Source organism: Lissotriton vulgaris, chromosome 9 (genome assembly GCF_964263255.1).
Source record: "Lissotriton vulgaris chromosome 9, aLisVul1.2, whole genome shotgun sequence".
Lineage (NCBI taxonomy): Eukaryota > Metazoa > Chordata > Amphibia > Caudata > Salamandridae > Lissotriton > Lissotriton vulgaris.
In genome coordinates, this window is record NC_141697.1 from 1,075,529,587 (window position 1) to 1,075,544,585 (window position 14,999).

At 44.1% G+C, this 14,999-nt stretch overlaps 1 protein-coding gene across 4 annotated transcripts in view; it reads left to right on the top strand.

Moving 5' to 3' along the window:
* PXK (PX domain containing serine/threonine kinase like) overlaps positions 1-14,999 on the top strand; it is a 363,685-nt gene that overhangs the window by 326,083 nt on the left and 22,603 nt on the right. For 2 of the 4 annotated variants that reach the window (XM_086939058.1, XM_086939056.1), the window contains exon 17: positions 11,878-11,940. In XM_086939058.1, the coding sequence (XP_086795184.1) occupies positions 11,878-11,940 (63 nt within the window). The remainder of the gene's footprint in view (positions 1-11,877; positions 11,941-14,999) is intronic. The other 2 variants (XM_086939057.1, XM_086939059.1) reach the window with 1 other exon arrangement.

Sequence of the window (14,999 nt, forward strand, 5' to 3'; positions counted from 1 at the left end):
AAGAGGATTCCTAGTTTGGGTGTCTCCATGTATATTAAAATCTCCAAGTAGTATCAAAGGGGTTACCCACTGTGCCAGTTCAACATTTAAAAACCCCAAGATTTCTGCCTCGTCTAGATTAGATCCGTATACGGTGCATATTGTGACCTTGGTACCCCCTACTATACACTCAGTAATCGCCCACCGCCCAAGATTATCAACCCGCATCCTGCCCGTGCCGACTACAGCCTGACTTCCCATTATGGGCACACCTCTATTCATAGTAGATTGTCTAGATACAGCTAGCAAAGTAAATCCCATCGAGGATAACATTTTATGATTAGACCATGGAATATGAGTTTCCTGCAAGCAGAGAACATCGGGATTAATTAAACGCTACTCATTAATCACATGTTTCCTTTTCATAACATTGTTGATACCGCAGACATTAAAGGAGCAGATTCGTAGACTCCTAGCCGTCATCAAAGCTTGTAACTTGCTGGTCGTTAGCTACTAACCAAGAAACTATGTCTACTCCACATTTCTTAAAACAAATGCTATGAACTGACATTTTATCTTTTTCTCCCCTTACCCATAACCCCGACTCTCCCCCTTACCCCCCTGTGCCCTCTAGCCCGCCCACACACCAACACACCAACCCCCCCTCCCTCCAAAGTGACCCCCCCCTTAACTAAGGAAATAGGGCTGGCCGCCCTTGTGATGTTCGGTGAGTGGTTCCCTGGATACTCAGCTCACTAGATACAGAAACAGGATCAAAAGGTAAAGGGAGAAGGAAAAATCAGTATTAAATCAAAAAATGTCCAGCTTAGTATACTAGTCCATCAACCCAGAGTATGTAAATACTCTTTCGCAGCCGCCGCCAATGTGAAGAAACGGGTCTGGCCCTTATGGACAGTTTTTAAAGTTGCTGGCTGTAGTAGGAATACTTGTGAACCCTTTATTTGAAAAGGAACAATTAATTGCCGTAGCCTCCATCGTTTCTCAACTGTAGATTGGCAAAAATCAGGCCGAACAAAAAACTGTATTCCTTTCCCAGTTCTCTTCCTGTCGGGTCTAGCCATATCGTACAGCACCTGCCTTGCCAAAAAATTGTTCAAAGAAATCAAAATGGCCCGCGGTAGCTGGGGTCCTACTTGCCCACTTCTTAACGGTCGCTGACGAAAAGGAAATCTATGGGCCCGCTGAATCTCACGAACCCAGTTCCATTTTGTTACTTCAGGAAGCGCTTCCTCGAATAACTCTGCCACAAATTTGCGTACATCCTGTCCTTCGAGACCTTCTGGGACCCCAAGTAAGCGTAAATTATTACGGCGGAGGCGATTTTCCAATTCAGCAATCTTATCATGTACATCATATTTGTGTGCCTTTATTTAAGCAATGTCCGACTTTTGCGACACCATCTGGTCTTCTAAAGATGATATCCGCGCCTCCACTTCCACCATTCGGTCAGTAAAGTCGTTACATGTTTTAGCGAGGCGTCGGACAGTGTTATGTAACTTCTTACATGCAGTGTGGGTTTTCAAATGTTCAGCTCAGGCCTCCAACCTATGGTTGTTAATAGATCTATAAATTTCCTCCAATGATACTTGACCGGCCCCTTGGCTAGGTACCTCTACTTCTGTACCCCCATTAGCTTGACCTGATAGATCTAGTCTCTCTAGTAACTGTGTGCCTACGGAGAGATCCCAGTCGGTCACTTTAGTGGTAGCCGATCCTACACTGCCTCCTCTGTCCTTCTTCCAGATGGTGGAAGCCTGAGCTGAAGTGCCCGCAGAGAGAGTATTTTTATATTGACTACCATCCAGCATATTAGGGGTATTATCTCCACCATCATCTTCTGGAAACGAGAGTTCCTCTTCCATATCTGACCCTTTGGACTGTTCTGAAAGCGAATAAAATTCCCCATCCTTACTGCTTAGCAGCTCGTGGGCTTCTTCTTCACTAACAGCACCCTCTCCATCCTCCAGAACGCCCAAATCTTTACCCCCTGCGCCGGTCTCTGCCGAGGTATAAAGTGTCGCAGAAAGTAGCGTGGGTACACCTAAAGTTATTTGAGATGGATGACATTGCTCCATGCTTTCTCCATTTCCAGTTACACCATCCTCCAAATTAAGATTGGAAGCAGCTGTGCCAGTTCTTTTCACCCCTGCAGCCGACTGAAACATTTGTGGTATCTTAGGATTGCCTACGGTAGCGTCTTTACTCTTCCCCACATGCCCAGAGTCTTGAACGCCCTGCATTTCTTTAGATTTTGCTGCAAGCGCTGCACGCGTACCAACTGCCCATTCACCAACAAGTCTGGTTTTCCCGCCACGAGCCGTCTTGGGTGGCATAGCAGAACAGAACCCGTTGTAGTAGTCTTACTATGTCGTAATGTGTTGACCAGAACACAATAGTAGTCCTCCTCCTCTCATATTAACAATCCGGAGGTCACTACACCGCGCAGCCTGAAGATCACTACAGTATTTACAATATACTGCCGAAGTAAGGGGATTTTCAAGTTCACCGAACGCATTCAAGCAGATATATGCCATTTCAGTCCCGGCACTTCAAAGATAGTAAGCTGTTTTCCTCTTCCTCCTTCATTTACAATGGATATATGATGTTACAACGCGGACTTTTACTCCGCATACCGTTACAACGCGGTTTTTACAACGCGGATACTGCAACAACGCATGTATTTACAACACATTTTTTTACAACGCAGGTACCTTTACAACGCAGACCATTACAACGTAAGTATTGGTAAGTATATGTTAATATTAATAATATAATAGTAACTTAATTTTAAAAATATAATTTAATGTAATTTAATTTCCGTTAATTAATTTAAATTTAAATTAATATTACTTTATTTTTACCATGTACCCCTGTACCCCAGAAACTCTAAACTGACCCTAAACCCCCCCAAAAAAAGAAAGTAATTTTTTTAAATATAATTAAAATTCATTATTGTAAATTAAAAAAATTATAACTTTATTTTTACCCTGTACCCCTGTACTCCAAAAACTCAAAACTGACCCTCAACCCCAAAAATAATGCAAAGTAATTTAATTTAATTTATTTACTATTAAATAATTTAATATAAAATTAAATTTAATTTATTTTTACCCTGTACCCCAAAAACTAAAAACTGACCCTGAACCCTAAAAATACCCCTTTACCCAAAAACTGAAAACTGACCCTGAACCCTAAAAATACCCCTTTACCCCAAAACTGAAAACTGACCCTGAACCCTAAAAATACCCCTTTACCCTAAAACTGAAAACTGACCCTGAACCCTAAAAATACCCCTATACCCAAAAACTAAAAACTGACCCTGAACCCTAAAAATACCCCTTTACCCAAAAACTGAAAACTGACCCTGAACCCTAAAAATACCCCTTTACCCAAAAACTGAAAACTGACCCTGAACCCTAAAAATACCCCTTTACCCAAAAACTGAAAACTGACCCTGAACCCTAAAAATACCCCTTTACCCAAAAACTGAAAACTGACCCTGAACCCTAAAAATACCCCTTTACCCAAAAACTGAAAACTGACCCTGAACCCTAAAAATACCCCTTTACCCAAAAACTAAAAACTGACCCTGAACCCTAAAAATACCCCTTTACCCAAAAACTGAAAACTGACCCTGAACCCTAAAAATACCCCTTTACCCAAAAACTGAAAACTGACCCTGAACCCTAAAAATACCCCTTTACCCAAAAACTGAAAACTGACCCTGAACCCTAAAAATACCCCTTTACCCAAAAACTGAAAACTGACCCTGAACCCTAAAAATACCCCTTTACCCTAAAACCCAAAACTGACCCTAACCCCTAAAAATACCCCTTTACCCTAAAACCCAAAACTGACCCTAACCCCTAAAAATACCCCTTAACCCCAAACATATAACATTTAAAATATTACTATATACTTACCAATACTTACGTTGTAATGGTATGCGTTGTAAAGGTACCTGCGTTGTAAAAAAATGCGTTGTAAAAACATGAGTTGTAACAGTATCCGCGTTGTAATGGATGCGTTGTAACAGTAGTGCGTTGTAAAAAATGCGTTGTAACAGGTGCACACCATTTACAATAATTGCAACAGCAGCCAAACTCAGATTAATCCAACCGAGTAATGTTTACTTCAATATTATCTCCAAAATGCATTGTTACATCCCATAAGTAGACTGTATCCTTTTTAGGTTTCGCCTAAGTGAAAGCTGCGCAAGCAGCTTTTCACGAAGGTGAAAACCTAATGAGAATAATATGTTGGTTGGGAATCCGCCCCTCTGTTCCATTGGCTAGCTCCATAAATGGAGGCTAGCCATTGGAACAGAGATCTGTCCGTCATGGCCGGACCAGATTCGTGGGCGTTCCCTCTCCACCCTTTTCGCATCGTCATCGCGGCCGTGGGCGGGGTTTATTTTTTGTTGTTGTCCAGGTTTGTTTTGGCCATTCCGCGGCCGACCGCCAACGGAGGAAGCCTTCCCGACCCCCCTCCCGCTGTCCGTTAACGCCCCCCCCCCCTGTCCGTGTGCTTCATGTTTTTCCTGCGGCCAGGAGGATCAATACAGACAGAGCCTGAAGGGCTCTCAGAGCGCACATTACCGTGTATTCTACTGGCCCTGGCCGCCTGCACCGAATGCCACTGGCTGCACAGTTTGCAAGGCCACTTGTCTGCACTGAGAGGAACGTACATCACTCATACAGGCCCCCCCTCCCGCTGTTCGTGTCCCCGTTCCCGCCCCCCTCCCGCTATCCGTGTGCCTGCCCGCCACCCATAGCTCTTAAAAGTCTTGCTTTTTTTTAGGTGCTATATTTTTCCACGAACAAGCTTAATCAAAACAATGTGGAGCAATCGGTGAAAATACTGGTTATGTTTGGTCTTTTTGTGGCATAGTTGTCAAAATCTAATCATACAACATGACCCCTCGTTAGCCATGCTGTTTCCTGGCAAAAAGCGTGAAATGTGTATTTCTTTGTCAGTTTCTGACAAGGTGTGTCCCTCCTTCGCATCTTCCGAAGACCCCGCCTGAACTGTTATTTATCTGTCTTTAAAACCCCGCAGCCTGCTCCCTGCAGAAACTACTGGCGGGGTTTAATGGGAAGCCAAGTGTCTGGCTGGCCCCAATTAACACCCCGTGATTAGCTGGCATTCCTCCGCAGCGTGTCAGACACCATCGAGGCTGGGTTTAAGGACATGAGCTGGTTTAATTTGAAGATTTATACAGCGCCACTTAACCCCAGTGAGGGCATCCAGGCGCGGTACATGACTCTCAGGCCGTTGCGAGATTCGAACCGCGACCCGGCTCCCGAGACGGCAGCTCTGGTCGCTGCGCCACACCCAGTGCCCGATCGTAATCGGTGCAAGCGACATTACAGGGTTTGGAAAAGCCACTGCGCATATAATGCAGTATTTGCGGGTACCGTTTTGTTTATTTTTTGTGTGTGTGTGGGGGGGGGGGGGTTACAAATTCTATCTCCTTTAAATCAACTGATATTTTTAATATGCACTATGTCTTTCCGTTTTTTTACAGATATCGTGATATTAATGCTCTGCACTTGCCGGAATGAGTGCTCAGTGGAAAGGCTTTTTCAAACACTCAACTTCCTTTTTATCTGAAGGTTTTGCTTTTAGCAGAAATGCCAATATGACACTAAGTTATAGATATTTTCTATCGGCTGTGCAAAGCCTTTCTTCAACCCTTAGAAGGATGAACGGCAGCATCGGCCCTGCTGGGCCACGATTCTGTGCTCTGAGGATTGCACACTGACCTCCGAAGCGCGCTCTCAACCCACCGAGCCTCTGCAAGGGAGCACTCTTGCTAGAAATTCGGGTCACATCGTCTTTATGTTCCTACCACTGGTTCTCCAGGGATTATACATGAGTTTGTGAAGTGCAATGAAAAGTAAACGATAATCAGTTACTTGATGGACTCAGAAGTAATGTTTCATTCACAGGCAGGGTGGAAAAATAAGATTAAATGACATTTAGTGTAATTTAAAAAATGTTAACCTCAGACAGCCAGTTAGTGATATTACACAGAGTGAGTGTGCAGAGTGAGTGTGCAGAGTGAGTGTGCAGAGTGAGTGTGCAGAGTGAGTGTGCAGAGTGAGTGTGCAGAGTGCAGAGTGAATGTGTAGAGTGAGTGTGCAGAGTAGTGAGTGCAGAGTAGTGAGTGTAGAGTGAGTGTGCAGAGTAGTGAGGCAGAGTGCAGAGTAGTGAGTGCAGAGTACAGAGTAGTGAGTGCAGAGTAGTGAGTGTGCAGAGTAGTGAGTGCAGAGTGCAGAGTGAATGTGCAGAGTGAGTGTGCAGAGTAGTGAGGCAGAGTGCAGAGTAGTGAGTGCAGAGTAGTGAGTGTGCAGAGTAGTGAGTGCAGAGTAGTGAGTGTGCAGACTAGTGAGTGCACATTAGTGAGTGTGCAGACTAGTGAGTGCAGAGTGTGAGTGCAAAGTGAATGTGCAGTGTAGTGAGTGTGCAGTGTAGTGAGTGTGCAGTGTAGTGAGTGTGCAGAGTAGTGAGTGTGCAGAGTAGTGAGTGTGCAGAGTAGTGAGTGTGCAGAGTAGTGAGTGTGCAGAGTAGTGAGTGTGCAGAGTAGTGAGTGTGCAGAGTAGTGAGTGTGCAGAGTAGTGAGAGTGCAGAGTAGTGAGAGTGCAGAGTAGTGAGAGTGCAGAGTAGTGAGAGTGCAGAGTAGTGAGAGTGCAGAGTAGTGAGAGTGCAGAGTAGTGAGAGTGCAGAGTAGTGAGAGTGCAGAGTAGAGTGACTAGGGAGTGCAGAGTGACTAGGGAGTGCAGAGTGACTAGGGAGTGCAGAGTGACTAGGGAGTGCAGAGTGACTAGGGAGTGCAGAGTGACTAGGGAGTGCAGAGTGACTAGGGAGTGCAGAGTGCATAGGGAGTGCAGAGTGCATAGGGAGTGCAGAGTGCAGAGTGCATAGGGAGTTCAGAGTGCAGAGTGCATAGGGAGTTCAGAGTGCAGAGTGCATAGGGAGTTCAGAGTGCAGAGTGCATAGGGAGTTCAGAGTGCAGAGTGCATAGGGAGTTCAGAGTGCAGAGTGCATAGGGATTTCAGAGTGCATAGGGAGTGCATAGGGAGCGCAGAGTGCATAGGGAGCGCAGAGTGCATAGGGAGCGCAGAGTGCACAGGGCGTGCAGAGTGCACAGGGCGTGCAGAGTGCACAGAGAGTGCGTAGGGAGTGCTAGAGAGTGCAGCGTGAGTAGGGAGTTCTAGGGAGTGCTAGAGAGTGCAGAGTGAGTAGGGAGTGCTAGAGAGTGCAGAGTGACTGCAGAGATTAAGCTAATGGCAATGTAAATGACAATGCCATTTATTTATCTGTTTTCAAAACCAACACATAAATACACATTTTGTCATTTACAATGCCAATAACTCTAACTTTTCCAAAGGCGAAACCATTGTATTGTAAATGCTTGTTTGTTTATACACTTGAAGCTAGCGACCTTCCCAGCACCACAAAGTTACCTTTGCTCTCCGCTGCGATGGGCTCCAATGTGCTAGCGACGCCAGCATTCGTACAGCCGCCGAAGTTTCACTCCCCGTATATGGCTTGTGGTGCTCAATCCAGCGCCCCAACGGTCGTCGTACGCCAGGTCTCTCAAGCGTTTTCCCGCTGCTCCCGCACACTAGCCTTCTTCGTCAGCACCCAACACTCAGCACTTTTCACTCGACTATCGCGCAGCACCACATTAAACACAAAGTTCCCAGTACATAGTCGCCAGCGGTCGCAGGCTTTCTCTACAACTGCCACAAATCTCCTCACTTCTTCTCCGGCAGCCAGGGGATCCTGCGACGATACGCTGCTGCTGTAGTAGCCAAGCCAGTGTTCTTCCACCGCTGTCAAAACCTCGCTCCCCTGCGTTAGAGTCACGGTTCTCAATGAGGCACCCCTGCGGTCAACGGTCCGTGTACGCCAAGTCGCTTTTCGCGCAGCTGCTGTGCCCCTCCACACCTCTCCGCCGGCAACTGCCAACAGTCCTGCGACTTAGCAAAGCAAATCAGCCAAAAACCTGAATGATTCAGCAGCAGCCCAAACAGGATAAACAGGTGAGCCGAGTCAGAGGACAGAACGCTCCTCACACACACGTCCGCGCTGCGGACGCCATCTTGCCTGTTTTTGTATGTTTTTAATCGACTTTTTTATCCTGCAAGGAGCTCATTAAATTAGATCGAGTTTAGAAATCATTAAATGCTATAGCCTCATGTCACTGAGCTGGGAGTTCATTGTCGTGGCATTTTTCATATAATGGGGCAGAGAATGAAAATCCATTTTCGGCCCACTGAGCTTTCATTCTTAGTCCAAAATGCACAGTGTACCTTGCTACCTGTTCATCGCAGGGGCTTGGCCACCTCGTCAAATGGAATTGCAAATCAGTGAAGTACAATAGCTACAGTAACTGGCCTTGCTTACACCCCTGTCTGCTCCTGCTAAGTTTCACTAGTAAACTCACCTGCCCCAGTTACTCCATTTCGGTCAGCAGGTACAATCTTCATTAAAGTCCTCTTCAGAGAAGTTCTCTGCCACTTACCCACCATTGTTAGCACCTCCCTAATACTCGAGGTCTCTTCCTGAAGCCTTCAATATAGAACAGATCTTCCTACTCCTAAAGAAGCCCACAGTTCACACTGATGACTTTGCCAATTACCAGTCCATCACACACTTACTAATCATTGGCAAGATAATTGAAATCGCGATCTTCTTACAACTGCAATATCACATCAGTGCTGACCGTCTCCTGCACGACCAGCAATCCATCTTCAGCTCATGCTGCAGCAAGTAACAACTGTAATATGAATCGTAGATAATATTCCTTCCGAACAGTGATAAAGATGGCACTAATCCATGTTTGACACCATTGACCATCCCACGCTCCTCTACACCTTCAAGTCTCAGATGGGATTCACTGACAGTGTCCTTCACGGGTTCTTCCCCTACCTGTTTAACCAACACTAGTTCGTTCATATGGGCTCTATCAGTTCCCAGAAGTTCACCCCATCGTTTTATCAATTCTCACATCATATTCAACCTGTACGTAGAGCCCCATGGAAGGCTACTCAGTAATGAATGCTATTCACCCGTAAACAGATGACACACAACTACATTTTTCAGTCTTTCCTGTTTATGACGCATACACAGTCTCTCAAACACTGCGTGCACCTCATCCACTTCACCTACCTGAAGCTTAACTCCATCAAAGCAAAATTCCTGCTATCCATCACCAACAACAAGGAAGAATTATTCCACGTCTGGCTCAGTAACTCTTCGTAAGTGGAATAACAAGGAGAAATATAAACTCCATGATATTGCTATTGACTCTCCGGAATATTAATTATAAAAATTTAAATGAAACCACTACAAACAGTAAAATCGACCTCACTTCCTCCCTTGCAGATGGTAAGAGCACAGTTGTAAAAACATTTGAAAGACTGGTTACCTTCATGAAAAAGGAATTGGAAGCTCCTTAAGACACTTCAAACTGTAAAGCATATAGGTATCTTAATGCAGCAGTGTTTGACAGATCAGACTCATCAAAAATGCCTAGAGTCTGAGTCATTCTGTGGTGGATTTTAACTGGAGATGTCTTTTTTCCATAAGACTCTTTAGTGACATGTGTAGTGTGAGGTTAGGCGAGTCAGATGAAAGTGCCATGTGCAATGATGTTAGATGGTTGAATGGCAAGTGTGAGAAAGGGATTATTGGCGATGAATGACTGTCCACCTCAAGGACTAATAACACTCCTTGTGAGGGTGAATCCTCAAAGTCGATAAGTTAATTTGAGCTCAACCGCCTGGTAGCTATGGCACAAAGCAGAAAGGCTTAACTTAAGGCAATGTGTAAAGTATATATGCAGTATTAAAACTGTAATAAAGTCAAAACACAAAGCCATGGAAGTCTCAAAGAGAATTAGAAAAATTTAGTAAAATGTAATAAACAAAATGACCGAAAAATGTCAAAATGCCAATAAGTTTTTAAAGTTTTAGGTGAAAATAGAGCTAAACGTGCTAATGATAGTCAGTTGTTCCACAGAGTGGCACAATTTGATGTTGATAGCGATGGACCGCTGGTGTGATTCACCAAGTGTATTGGTCCTGGTGAAAGTCTGCAAGTCAGTAAGTTCCAAATAGTTTCTAATTCCCACTTCAGAAAGAGATTTGTTTTCACTTTCAGAATGGGACATTTTCACTTTTTGAGAAGACATATCCTCTCTGCGTGGGACAGTGCGGAAGCTGTAGCCGCTGCCCTCAAACTGAAGGACAAATATCTGAAGCAGATTGGTCCCACTGATGCTGTGAAGCTCTGGAGATTTCTTGCTGAAGATCTTTCAAGTCCCAATGCAGAGTGGGACTTTGGCACTTTTTCAAAAGTGCAAAGATCTTTGCTTGAGTTAAAGCTGAAAATCAGTGCAACACTGTGGAAATGCAGGTTGGATAATTTTTCCAGCGAGACCCACTGACGCTCTCAAGGAAAAGTATTCAGAAGATTCAAACTTTCTTCTGGTGCCCAAGCAGTCACAGGAGCACAGTGCTCAAGTCCCCCCGGACTTCAGGGGAATGTACTTAGAAACTCTCATGGTGTCCGTTACAGGCCAGCCGCACGGTCCAGTCCAAGTTCACTTGCTGCCGGTCATCTAGGCACTTCAAAGAAAAGGCCTCTTGTAACTTGTTTTATCTCTGTAGCCACGCAGGTCAGGCAACTGACGCTTGGAGTCCACTTCTTTGTCCTAGGTACTAGAGGGAGTTTTCCAATCCTTCATGGCTATTCACATACAACAGGTACAGTCCTTGTATGACCTTCCGCAGGTCACTGAAACTGTTCCGAGGACGGAGCCTTATTTATGTTTGGCACTAGCTAGAGAGAGGGATGAATTCTTGTATGACCTTCCGCAGGTCACTGAAATTGTTCTGAGGAGGGAGCTTTATTTATGGTTGGCACTAGCTAGAGAGAGGGGATGAATCCTGGGCACTCCCTAGCCAATGGGGTAAATGTTTCCAGGTTCTGGCCTACCTACTTTTTCAGTTGTCCTGTTTGCCTTACTGCAAACAAGCTAATATTGCAATGTGTCAGGGCAGTTTGAAGATGACCAATGCTTCACTCACACTAAACCTGGACTCCGAGTGCCATTTAACTTCCATGCCCTGGATGTATTTCCTACACCAGATATTAGAGACGTCTAGACACGTTAAATGTATCCATTAGACATAGCCCAAATAATCGTCTTTAAATGGTGAGTACGGGTACCTTACAGGCACAGAGCTCCAAGTCCAGTAGAAATAGGGTCCAGAAACATTTGAGAAATCTGGGTTGACCATGCAGAAAAGGCAAATTTCCTACAGCAATGTATTATTAACTTGAGGATATATTATTTAGTGTTGAAGAGATGTGAGTGGTGGGATTGGCCAATTTGTTATGCATTTCTTAAATCTGTTGATTGTGCATGACTCAGTGGTTAGAGATAGTTGATGCACTTTGTGCCTACATAAGTTTTCGTTGGGTGTGTGTGCGCTCTGTGTTCTCTATTTTTGTCTCCATGATGAATGTGAAAATTGATAGAGGAAAAATCTTGAAGGCTTCTTAAACTCAAAAGATTCCGCAAAATGCCATTCATAAATATTATGATTCGTTGTTTTATCTACGATAATTGTTCTTTCAGGGGCTTTTGTATACAGAGTTCAGTTTGATTTAATTAAATGTTCCCTTTTGTAAGGCCATACTATCGGGGAGTGTATCATTGACTTCCCTGCAACCATGAGCTCATGCTTTCTGTACGGCTTCCAGTTAGCCATTAGGAAGGGACAGTTAGACCTTCGTCTTTGTAATACATTTGGCATTGAAATGTTCCTTTACTTACTGACCTGTGGCCTTTCTTTTTAGCAGGCTCTGGGGCAAGTTCCCCTCTGACATCACCTTCATCTCCCACTCCGCCCTCAACAGCAGGTATGTAATGGGTATTTTGTTAAAACTGGGTTGTTTAATTTATGATGGAACTGCTTTCCATCACACAGCACTTATTATTTATTTTACAGCCCTGTGTAAATGTCTATAGTGTAGCCCTTATGCTACCACCTTCTATCCGTTATTCACAATTACTTTGCACTTCCCGTGACAACGGCCCCCATCCAGTTAATACTGACGAATTAAGATATAAGAAATTAGCACCTAACCTATTTTACCATCCCACGTGAAAATGTATTTCTTCCTCCCCTACAAACAAACCCACCCATGTTTTCTCCTCACCTCTACCCGATGAGCATCTCCCAGTAATATGATATGCTCTTCAAATGTGCCATCCTGTCCTGCCAACCACACTTCTGTGGGGCCTCAGTGCACTACATCACCACCTTATGTGTAACATCAAACTAACTGGTCCCTACAGGTGGAAGAAATAATCTGGGGTCAGCTGCAGCACAAATAATGCAACTATGACTGTCATAGATTCAATATAGATAGTGTATGATTAATAAAAATGCATAATAATTAACTGCAGATTTACTTCCAAATCGGCTTACATATTTTCATCTGTGGTTCCCTGATATCCAAACTTGAATGGGCATTATTGGTCCGTAGGTAAGCAGGCTTGTTTAATGCTACGAAGCAGTGCATGGCTGGCGCTTAATATGTTGTTGGTTTAGCTTGCTCTTTCCTTGGGTGCTGGTCTAACCCTGGCATTGACATTTACCTCTCCAAAAACATGAGGTAACCGTGTGACAAACATCTGTTTCTTGCCCACGCTGCTGAGCCCAGCAAACTGCTGCTCACATCCTTTCCTTTGCAATACTCTATGCAGTTTCTGAATTTCACTCTGTAGGCTTGGGACTTGTGTTCAGAGCTTTAGTTTCCTATTGAACAGTAAGTTTTGTACTGATATCTCCAAATCCTAGCAAGATACATCTCACAGCACTATACTGCGCTCTAGGAGGGAATAATGCTGATTAACGTGGTGCAATACATACCTTTCTGAAGAGGCGTGCGTGCAATGGTTCATGCTCATGAGTATATCTTAATGATTAATAAATGAGTCCACTAAGGTGACAAGACTGTTTTTTTTTCTAGACTGACATCTGTCTATAGTGAAGAATTGCCAGGAGCGTGATACAATATATCACCTGGACAGCTGGTGCTAAATTGTCATAGACTTTACTGTTACCCTAAGCTTAAAAACGGTTCCTACCACACTTACATTACTTTATGCATGCCCGGAATTCACACCAGGATTGTTGGTAGGTGTAAACTAATTCTCCGAGTGCGAATATCTCTGCATTCGTAAATGACACTCAAGGGGGTCAATTTGGTTGTTTCAAGTAGTGCTTTGCTTTTCAAGATTATGAATGCTCACAAAAAACTGCTCTCATTCCCCTTACCAGCCTGTAAAAGATTGAGTTTTTACTCCATCACAGACCTGGCTTACATACCCTTTCTAAAGTGGGAAGAGGAATGAAACACTGCCAGATTTGGAAGGGATTTATAGGAATAAATGCCTTCATGGGGAAAAATATTTTCCTGAGATCATTGTTTTTTTCATTTGCACTAAGGATATAACTCCACATGCAGAATCCTCTACTTTAGAGAACTACAATGGGCATTGCATCCGGAATGAAATATCACATGACTTCCCAGGAATCTGTTTTGAATTCTGCCCATGGCAGATTCAGTTTTCCATGCGTATTCCTGTTAATTTCCCAAAAAGTAGTAAATCTACACTTGCATGTAGATGCAAATATACAAGTGTGGATTTATGACGTTTTTTTTTTGCGTGTTTGCTTCATGAATCTAACTAAAGGTAATAGATTGGGTCTCAATACATGCATAACTGACGAGTTGTATGTGGAATCTAGCAAAAGTGTGGTATATGTTATTCTGCATACTCATTGCAATGTAAGGGCAATGAATTCTAGGCCTGATTTAGACTAACCCTGGGCAAAGCACTACACTACGCTTGCGAAGTTTGCGCAACTTCGCACTACGCGAACTGCACGTAGCACAGTGCAAACATGCGTAGCGCAGTGCAGCGGTCATTTTTTGCTTGTTCGCTGTACTCAACGTTAAGTTCGCGACTGCGAGCAAGCAAAATTACATCCTCGCAAGACTTTTTCTTTGTTCGCGATTGGCAACATCAAGTTGCCGATCGCGAGCATGGAAAATAAACCTCCCGGCGAGATTCTCAACGCGGGGATGTCATGTTTCCCCTTGCGAGTGGTCGCACATGCTCGCGATGAGAAACTACCAGTCCGCGTTGAGAAAGCTGCAGCTTGAGTAAAAATCTACTCAAGCGGCAGAAAAGAACAGCTCGCACTGTTCAAGATGCTGTTTTCAATGATTGCATAGTGCCGGATGCTTGTCCGCACTGTGCAATCATTGAAAACGACATCTTGCACAGTGCGAACATGCTACTACGCAGTTCACGTAGTGCTACGCGTAGCTCGCGTAGTGCGAAGTGCACTTCGCGTATCGCTACTTCGCGAACTACACCCTCCCCTAATTTAGACCCAGGTGAGGCCAGACTAAGCCTGTCAGGGTGGCAGAGAACTTAATGTCCGCCACCCTGGTGAATGGTAGTCCGTCCTATATAGAGATGAGCTCTGGTCCAGCGATCATCTCTGTAAGTTCAAAAGAACCTCCATCCGTGCAGTTCCCTTCAAGAGACAAGTTTAGGGAATAGGGTCCTTCGGGTTTGATGGAATTCTACCTCTACCAACCTTTTAGCATTTTTGTTTTCCAAACCTTTGTTGTAGTTTATCTTCTTTGGATTTAGGGAAAATGCATAATAAACAAGGCTCAATAAGACCTCCAGTACTATTTTTGTATCCTGGTCTGATTTAACCATCTTATTTTCCCGTAACACTAATGCCCCACAGGTCTAAGTTCCGTACACAAAGGAAGCATCATAATTTCCCCTACATTTTGAGCAAGTAGAGGTCAGGGTATATCCTTTTAATTTTCTGCGGTGTTGAATGTTTACAACATAAAAAGTTAAAGTATTGTCATTTGAACCTCCC